Raw genomic sequence first — 10,369 nt, 5'->3', positions numbered from 1 at the left:
CACCCTGAACTTTGAGCCAACATGCAGTCTGGGGAAAGATGGGGTCTGGGGTCATCTTTGCTGACATGTTGCAGACATCCTATGATGATTTCTTACCTTAGTGTTACATAGCCGGAGTTCAATTCCCCCGGCCGGCTGATGAAGAGTTAGAGGAATTTATTTCTGGTGATAAAAATTCATTTCTCACTATAATGTGGTTCGGATTCCACAATAAGCTGTAGGTCCCGTTGCTAAGTAACCAATTGGTTCTTAGCCACGTAAAATAAGTCTAATCCTTCGGGCCAGCCCTAGGAGAGCTGTTAATCAGCTCAGTGGTTCTGTAAAACTAAGGTATGCTTAACTTTTACATAGCAGTATAGGCATGGCTGTAGATAGTCCATTAGTCTCTAAGGATTAGGTGCAAAAAGTGCTGAATCTGCTGTACTAGTGAGATGATCTTTTAAGTCCTTGAGAGAGAGCAAAGCCAGAACTTGAATGCCATATATAGTTTGTTAGTGGTTTTATGCACTGGTACGCTTGACCTTATTGAGTCCATAAATCTCCAGAATTTGTGAAAACCATGCTGGGTCTACCAAGGATTACCCTTAGCTCTCAATGGAGAGCAAGCTGAGATGGTGTTAGTGGCTTTTTCTGACTGTAGACTTGGCTGTAGCTATTCTATAAATCACCAGGATTGGCATGAAAACCATACTGTCTGTAGAGCAAGTGGAGGACAACCTTGTGTTCTCAAGAAAGAGTGCAATCAGAACTTAAGTCACCAGCGTATTTATTATTTATGCAAAAACCATGCTTGTCTACCAGGTCGCTCCGTGATCACCATTTTAAGGCTACTCGTACACAAGAAAGACCTGGCTGCTAAACCTGAGTTCAACAGGAAGCTTGGAAGCTCACAACTTCAGTACCCCTTGTCCAGCAGTGTACACACATTGCTATCCTACCGCAAAAGAATGTTGAATATTAGGCTTCCAAATACTTCATTTTGCTGACAAAATGATTATCATGCAGATAGATTTGAATTTATGGAACAGGTAGAAGTTTCAAGGCATACTATAGTCAAAAATTTTGAGATGGTGGAGAACCATGGCCTCAATATTTACTTTGTCTTTGATTAGGTTAATTTTAGGTAACCAATTTGTCATTCTAGTTACTGCTCTCTTGTAGAAATTGTTTGAACCAGCCTGGAAACGAGTCAAATGTCACCTTGAGTTTTCCACTCTGGTCATCTTCTGTTCAGTTGTCAACATTCGTTGTACTCATGTTTCAGACAGCTTGCTCATCCTCAATATGTCAGTCACGATAGTAAGCACTGATACCCGTGATCTCTGCTGTCTGTTGAACAGTCAGACATCCATCATCAAAAACCATGATATGAATAGCGTCAACTTGTTCGTCACTGGTGTGGCCTCACCTGGAGTTTTGACCACATCTACATAGATTTCATTGAGGGCCACACCCATCTTTTACAGACAGTCAATTGGACTTTGATAATCATATCATGGTCGTGAAATTGAGTCGTACCCAAAAAGCGTTATCACTTTTCTTGCTAGGTGAGGTATGAACTTTCTGAATGACCCTTCACCACTGACAGAATAGTGATACTTTGATCAGAATTTACAAGATCTGCCATCAGTGCAATAATTACAGACGTAAACTGGTCCATGGCAGCGATACTGCATACTCAATTAGGTAGCTCATGTACAATTAAGTGATTAGTGGATGTGTAATATCAGTATCGCTTATCAACATCTTCTAATAGGTTGCAAAGGTTTCTATCCAAATGCCAACACTGGGAATCTCAAAAATTACCCGAGAAAACGGCATGAGACTTATCTGTAAATATTGCAGTGACAATTGGTATGCCATTGACAAAGCGCAGAAGGACCTGCTGTTAAATGAGGTGAAACTATGGCAACCGAAAGATGGGCCAGAACAAGCAGGACTAACATGAGGGCAGATTATCAGGATTTTTGAAGCTGCTGATTATTTCAGTGTGACTTCAATCTTTATTTGCTCGTATATGAACTACGTAAAAAATTTGTGTGAAACTGACAGGCTTGCCATCAGCTTGAGGAATATATTCCGTTGTTGTGAAGAAATACAACAGTGCAGAGGATCACTTCTGTATTAGAGTTCGCATCCAGACCATGGTCTTCCTTCACCAAAGCCTGGACTATCACCTTCTTCACCACAACCCAAAGAATCTTCATTGTCTCATACCATTGCCTTAATCACCCCAAAACTTTACCATCATCTTTGTCACCAACTCCTTCACTGTCATCATCATCTGTTGCCTCTTCATCGCCTCTTGATAAGAACCTGAATTCTGAGGTTTAGCTCCCCAAGTGAGGAGGTACAGACAGTCCTGTCTCTATCTCCTAAACGTACTTTTCCCTTTCTGACTGCAGTAAATTTTAAGTTCAGCAGATTGTATGTTTTATAACCTTTCATACATTTATTGTGTGTGCTGTGTTTAAAGCAATTGTTAAAAAAAATATAGTGGAACATGACAAATCTCACATCACATTTGTAAATCGGTTGTCGGAACTTCCGCTTTGCTACGAAGGGGAGTTCGGTAATCTGTAGAATGATGTTATAAAAGGGTTGCTTACTTTTATCTATAATAGTGAAGTTTGGCAGGAGACATTTATCAGGTATAGGATACTCTATTTGGCATTCACCCAGAAAACATTACTCAAACATCCCATACGATACAGAAGTCCGTAATTGCCAAAGCTTAATCCAAAATAGACAACAAAGTAATGGAATTATCACGGCTAGATCCAAAATAATTAGCACAGTAACATTCATTTATACAATGTCAAATGGTGCATTATTTTTTGTAACCAGCATATATCAAAATATTATCTTCCGGAAACTTGTGGATGTTAAAAATTATTGCAGATGTTGACTGCTCTTCCCTCACAGCATTGTTTTGGTACAGTGCAGCACAGTACTGTGTAATAATATTAATTTTCCGTCAGTACTTTTCAGCTGGTGTTTCTTTTGCTCTTGCTAATTTGTATTAGGCAATAGGAATTTTGTACCATATTACTTACTCTGTCATCTGTCATAGTGAAGTTCAGAATTTGACAAGGACATATAGGATAAAATAAAAAAAATGTTTAACCCATTTCCTGAGTCATGTTAAATAAATTGGTTATAATAGTATCTGTTGTACAGCTTTCCATGTAGGGGTAACAGCCAACAGCCCCCTTTCCAGCGTTATCGGAAAGTGGCATGAACAGTGTGTGTTGGATGGTATACTGTAAGCAGTACTTGAGGTTCTTTCCTCTCTGCCTTATATATATCACCCGTCAAACGTTCTTTAAACTTAATTACTACATTTAAAATCAAATCTTTTGGTTTAGCCGTAAAAACCTAGAAATGACAGGAATAGTTTACCAAAAGCTAAAGAATAACAACACCACATATGTGGGTAAACAGACTATACTATGAGACCAATCAGTACCACCTACTATATGTAACGTAAGGCACAACTGGAGACAGGTTTTCCCTATGGGATTTCCTGTGATTTAAATTTAGTGATTGTCTCCCCTATTCATGAAATATGGTATGCTTTTCAAAGGCTGGGTGTTCTTGTGGAATATTTTGCGAATTCCGGCAGAATGGCTAGATGAGTGGCTCTTTAATGATGAAATCTACACGTTATCTTGAGGAGAATATTTTGTACAATGTGCCATACTTTACGAGAAACGGTAATTGGTACTGTGAAAAGTGGACTCCAAAACTCTTGTAGAGTACCAACATTCAAAGAGGTTTTAGCTTTTAACTCCTTGAGAGGTACAAGATGTGAATGAGGATCCAACTGTTGTTGTCAGTGGGTGTAAGAATTTGTATATTCTTGCAAACTAAGCGAATTGCTATGTAATTCTAAAAAGCCTAGTCCTCATTTCTGTAAACAGAGTATGGCAATAATGTATTTAATGATCATTTAGGATATGGCCAACATCATTGTACATTATTGAGAAATGAAAATGCCCTCCAAAATACCATCAAATGGGATGCAAATACTTTGATAAATCGATTCCAGTTTCAAAACAGATGACAATCAACATGGCTATCCTCATCTATTTTCTGACAAGGAAAATTAAAAGCATTTTTAAATGAATATATATAGATATATATTATTAATTCACATACTGTTTACACATTACATCAGTTCCACTTAGGTAATAATCAGTTCCACTTAGGTAATAACACACTTTCATCCAACCACAAACCCTTCTCCCCCCCCAAAAAAAAAAGTAAATGGTGTTCTCATCTAAGTCACATGACAAAATACTATGATCTGATGTACAGTACTTTCATCATGCAATCCCCACTCCCAGTCGAAAAATTCAGTTCATCTACATACTATACTGTATTTGGTAAAGTAAAATATCCCCCACACACTCAACACTCTTGAATACAGTCTTTGATAAATATTTTAATACATATTACGAAAACAAAGCTAGAACCTCTAGTTAAGCTTTTTAAATAGGTCCAGTATTTCTTAGGTCTCCTTACGGAGAGAACAGCTTATAGTATACTGAAGAGAAATAAAACTGGAATAATACAGAATGACTAATATACAGGTTGATCGTTTCTCTGTTCCAGTCTATAGGTGATTAACATCTACCACAAGTGAAGTATACCAGTACCAGAAAGTCAAGAGGCAAATACTAAAATGATAAATTTGGTAATTAGCTATACTGTACCACTGTCACACACATTCACAAACTTAATAAGCAACTTTCACCTAAAGAAAACTCTAATGTGCTCTACATATTCATACACCTCTCAAATATGATATCAATAATGACTGTACTTCCATGTGCTGGTCCCAACAGAATGACCCACACTACATTATTTATGCGTTGGCTGCAAGAGATCAAGCACCTGATTAATGTCACCCTGTTTCATTTCCAGGAGATTGGTTAGCCAGCCTCCCTCATTGCTGTATCCCATCGACTGCATCTGTTCCAATGCTTGCTGAACTGCTGGATCTGGAAGAGAATTCAATAAAATAAATATCTGTGCTGGGATCGAAAGGCTGAAACTTCATATTATTAAAACATACATCCATCCCCTAACTGTTTCTCTTGCATAATCTAGTCAGTATGGCAATGCTACAACTTTCTGTACCTAATCATAAGAGCAATTCAACAACAGGTTTAGTCAGTAATTAAAAAATCATACTCAACAAACAACATATGACAACTGGAATTCCAAATAACAAACAACAAAATCGAAATGGCTTACTTGGGTGAGTCTCCACTTGTCGCAAATCAGGATACTCCACACGTTGCTGAGTTGGGGGTGTTTTAGGCTTAGCTGGTGCTTGTTTGTCTGGACTTTGGGAATCTCTGTTGACCATTGTCCATTCTTCGACATCACTCTCCATCTGTGCCTCCCCATCAGGAGGACTGCTAACTTCCATTTCAACTGGATTTTGTTCTGGTACATCTGTTTGTACTTCCATATTTGAGCTGGAAGAGGCTGTGGGTTGTGGATCAGGTGACACAGTAGGAGGTTCAGTAGCATCAGGAGTCTTGGGAACATCAGGGGTCTTTGAGGTAGGACTCTGACGGGCCTGTAAGTCGTCTTCACTGAGACTGCACCGCTGACGAATTCCATTATGCTCTACTGACACATCAACATCAATGCCTGTTAGAGAATGAAAAATGTAATGCAGTTTATAACCACTACTGATGGATGCACTGAACATATAAAACTCTGCAGCTTTCCTAAAAGGGGGTAATAAACAAAAGAAGCTTCCACTATATCAATCACTTCCGGACAATCAAAATATTAGATTACTTATTCAGAGAACATACATCACAGAATTTATGAAATTTGGGCCCAGCCTCAGGGCACATTGTGAACATCCCAAATGTGGATTCACATATTTAATTAAATTTAGACGGATGAATATTTACAGGGGAACAAACACTCCTAATAATGGAGATTAACTCTAGAGACATGGTACTGTACTACTAAATATAAATATAAACCACCTGTTTAGCAATAGTCTTAATTATCGTCTTAATGCAACATTATTATAAGCTACTACCCTTTATGTGACAATCAACAACAGTGTATAAAGTTACTAAAAGACACTTACCCATAGGTTCAAGCATACTTGCAACACTTTCTCCAATATTTCTCAGAAACTGCTCATGTGAGCTTTGGCTGGGGCCATTGCTAGAATTCTTTGATTTGCCATCCTCCTGATTGTTACCGCCAGCACTTGAAGCAGACGATGATGATGAAGATGAAGAATGAGAAGTCTGCCCTACTGCTGGTCCAACACCAGGGGGCTGCTGGCCAGACCAGGCTGTCCATATTCCACGCATTACATTAGCAACGTGATCTGTTGCCATTTGGGATGCAAAGTGGTGGGCTACATGGTGAGCCATTTTTTGTGCTTCTTGGGCTGCAAACTGGACTTCCTCTGCTACCCTTTCTGGACTTGGTATAGGGTGTCCCTCAGCAAAAGGACATGGTCCACCATTGGCACTTGTCCAAGGGCACTCCTTCTCATTATCATTGGCAGATCTCTGTTGTTCTTTTTCCTTTGACTGATCCTGCTGTTGTTGTTGCTCCTGATGCTGCTGTTGCTGTTGTTGTCCCTGCTGCTGCTGTTGTTGCCCCTGCTGCTGCTGCTGCTGACTGGAGAACCCACCTAGAGTTTGTCCTTGACCTTGCCAGCATCCAGCGTCTGCTCTGGCTCCCCCCCAGTTCTTTCCCCACCATCCTCTCCATCCACGACCACCATTCCTATTGCATGAGCGGCTTCCCCCACGTCCCATCCAGGGACCCCAGCCGCACCAGCCACCAGCATCAGCACCAGGCCCAGATGTAGAAGATGAAAAAGAATATGCGTTGCTGTCACCACCACCGGCACCCGAGTGCATTCGGAAGTGTGATGTATATTGACCGCCAGGTCCCGACTGTTCTTTCCACCAGAATCTTGGTTCCCCCTGAAACAGAGACAATAACTTACTACAAATATTTAAAACAAATAATACTTCTGCCATTACTCAAATTATTTGGAATGCAACAGGACAGTTGTTCATATTTATGGTACAAAAATTTCTGTTATTCCATTGCAGTATAATCCAATTATACAAAAAAACTGTCCATTCTAATTATATCTCTTCTACTCATTAGCCTCAATTCGTCATAAATACTCAAAGATATTTACAATATAAGTGATCATCCTCATGACATTTCTGCTTAGCACCCTCTACTCTTTTACCAGTCATTCTTAATAGAAATTAACCAAAAATCATGTGTATGAAAAATTCTCAGAATTGCAATGTAACAATGAGTAACAAGTAAAATTAATGGCTATTCCCATAAGAATGCATTCATAGCTTAATATTTGACCTGGATCATGAAACTCTGTACTCTCAGGACATTATGACACAAGCCACTAAGAATGATAAAACTTAAGCCGAGAGAAAGGAAGGTTAAACAATAGAATGGTAAAGATGAGAGACATCCTATGAGATGGCAACATTCCAGCAAACACCAACTAAATCAAACATAAAAACCTCAAATTTAAGATTAAAGTATTATGTAGGTTTAACCATACAACTACGCACAATTACCTTAAATCTAATGTCTGTATGCTCTTGAAGTTGGTTCCAGCTCATAAATTAATGAATCGGAAAAAGTTTAAGCAGCTGAACAGCCTAGGCTACAGACAATAATGGGGGCATTTGAAGAGTAAAAAAAAAAATTGGAGAGGCTATGGGATGGAGGTATGCTTAAATGATGTCAAGACATGTTACTGGCAGGGCATATTCTTACAGCACAAACATTATAATAAGTGATGGTAAATGGCAAACACTAACAGAAATTACAAGAATTATTACTGCAAATATTCAACTGTAATTTATGTACTGTAGTACAATAACAGCATTAAGATTTGTGTATCAAAATCTTTTGCTGTGCTAGTTCGAATTTCCCTGTAAAGGTAAAACTATAAACTACAAATCACTTACTCTGGAAAGTGGTTTTGGCATGCGGATCATTTTGTGCTCTCTGTGCAAGCCTTTTGTTTCACAAGCACCACACAAATCGAAGTCTTGACATGTTACACAGTTGTAGCGGAATCCAACAACTGGACCGTCACAGACATCACACACAACCCCTTCATGGATATCACCCTGTTGATTCCCTTGGGGTTGCCCTGGCTGATTTCCTGGAAATACAAATAAAAATGATCAGAGTGCTGTACATGTAAGCACTTTTTACTGATTGAAGATACAGCATTTTTTACCATTTATTTACAATGCAAGATTAGTATCTCAAATTTATGTATGTTGTTTAGAATATTAATTCAAAAGAGGAATAATGTATACCAAAACTGAGTAACATTAATTATAAAATTCTGAGTCAACTAGTATCCAGCACTACTGTTTATCCTAATATCAACATAAAATGGAAAAAGCAATCTAATCATATTTACTATTCTGAAAAGAAAGTTAGCTTTCCCCTCACAGATATATCCTTCTTTATCAAATTTGATATTAGTTGCTATGCAATTCTGACAAAATCACAAAATACAATGTGTGAGAGTAGTGAGTGATATATTTAACACCAAAACATGTACAATACTATAGAAATCTTATCATTTTAAATGTTTTAAGAAATTTCTCTTAGTAAACTTACCTTGTTCACTATCATCCTGTCGAAGGGTAACATTAACACGGAAAACCTGCATTTTCTGTTTGCTCAAAGAATCGGCAATTGCCTCAACAAGTTCCTCATCTGAAGAAATTACAATTGAATCACCTTCACAGTCTGAAAAGAGAAAAACAAACCATCAATGAAGTGTCCGTCATTCCTTTGTCATACATAATGCATGAATATAAATTTTGATGTACCTGGCACCTGCACAAATATGCTTTGTTTAACTGTCTTAATTCACTACTGCCCACCCTATCACCCAAAAAATTACATAAGTTCAAATATTTTTACTCTGTTAGACTATACAGTATCTTGAATTCTTTCAGTTAAATTATATTCAACTGCACTCAACAGAATTAATGATTTTATAGCTGATTTTTATAGCTAACTCTGAAGTTTTAATCCAAAGTGATGTATGGAATTCTGCTAGAAATGCTTCAAAACAGCATTTAGTGGATCTACCACTTAAAATGTGCCTTACAAGGCACATTATAAATGGTACTAAGGTTCTCCGCAGTGTCTCTTTGTCTCCAGTGGGATTGATTTTTGCCTTGTACTTTTCATCTGATCCCTTTTGTCCATTCCTTGCTTCGCTGTCTGACTTTTAAAACTTTACCTCATTCCATTTACATTCCTTCAAGGCAAGTCCTACAAGAGCCTAGCAATGTTACTCGGTAACCTACTTTAACTGCTTGATAACTGTCAAATTCAATCAAAACCAAGACCTTTTCAATTTAAAACTGCATTGCTTTCTTATGCCACCTACAGTATTTGCACAAAATCTAAACACGTAAACCACTGGCATACACTTAATAAATATGACATATGCACTGTATATCAGTAGTTGAAAACAAGGTACAATACAGTGCTGTACAACTGCTTCTCTAAACAAAATTGTCGAAACTATCCACACAAATTGTCAAAACTATCCACACAATCTTAAAAATAACTGTACCTTTCCATGATATGATAATATCTTGAGGACTCAGGTTAAACACTGTGCAGATTTTCTCCCTTAATGCAGCAAAGTTGGTAGCAAGAGTTTCTGGCAAACCAAATCTTCTAACTTCTTGCCGGTCCTTTCCCCATCAAGGAAAGCCTTGACACTCATACTCTGTTCTTCACTCATGATGAAGCTGAAGGACTTTCCTGAAATAAAAATAAAATATTTACTTTCCTGAAATAATTAAGAGCCTTGATCAACAACTAGTGAAATTGTAAGGACAGTACTGTACCTTACTACACATAAATTTAAACATTTAAGCTCTCGTCTGAATTTATCACTGTATACATAAAAGGATATAATAGATATAGTACATACTATTTTTCCTTTTAAAATCAAAGAAATAAATACGAATAGTAAATTCCAAAAAACCAGTGGAAATAATATGCTATCACACCTTGTCCTTGAAGTAACTTTTCATCTTTTTAAATATACAGTAGTAACATACATACAGTATTTATTTCCACCTACAAAGTTGGAAGAGGCAGTCTTTTTACCCTGTAACTGTTAGTATGGGGTGTTAAACTTTCCAGAACACATTGTAATGAAACATGGCTTTATTAAGCAACGTTTCATTAAAATAGTTATTGGGTTAGATATGAATTTATTCTGACTAATATAGCTACTGCATTTGCTGCCATGGTTATTTCTTAAGAAATTGAAACA

General features: G+C 37.7%; 1 protein-coding gene across 1 annotated transcript; it reads right to left on the bottom strand.

The window, feature by feature from the left end:
• Positions 1 to 4,117: 4,117 nt before the first annotated feature.
• On the bottom strand, positions 4,118 to 9,829 carry ref(2)P (refractory to sigma P). The gene is given in 7 exon segments (XM_067123559.1): positions 4,118 to 5,006; positions 5,263 to 5,667; positions 6,125 to 6,983; positions 8,013 to 8,212; positions 8,683 to 8,814; positions 9,656 to 9,787; positions 9,790 to 9,829. Coding segments are annotated over 7 exon segments (1,908 nt in total). The 3' UTR covers positions 4,118 to 4,866.
• Between the last annotated feature and the right edge of the window lie 540 nt (positions 9,830 to 10,369).

The sequence above is a fragment of the Macrobrachium rosenbergii genome, chromosome 21, assembly GCF_040412425.1.
Source record: "Macrobrachium rosenbergii isolate ZJJX-2024 chromosome 21, ASM4041242v1, whole genome shotgun sequence".
Taxonomy (NCBI): Eukaryota; Metazoa; Arthropoda; class Malacostraca; order Decapoda; family Palaemonidae; genus Macrobrachium; species Macrobrachium rosenbergii.
The sequence above is the reverse complement of the archived record's forward strand: the minus strand, read 5'-3'. Positions and strand labels throughout refer to the sequence as shown.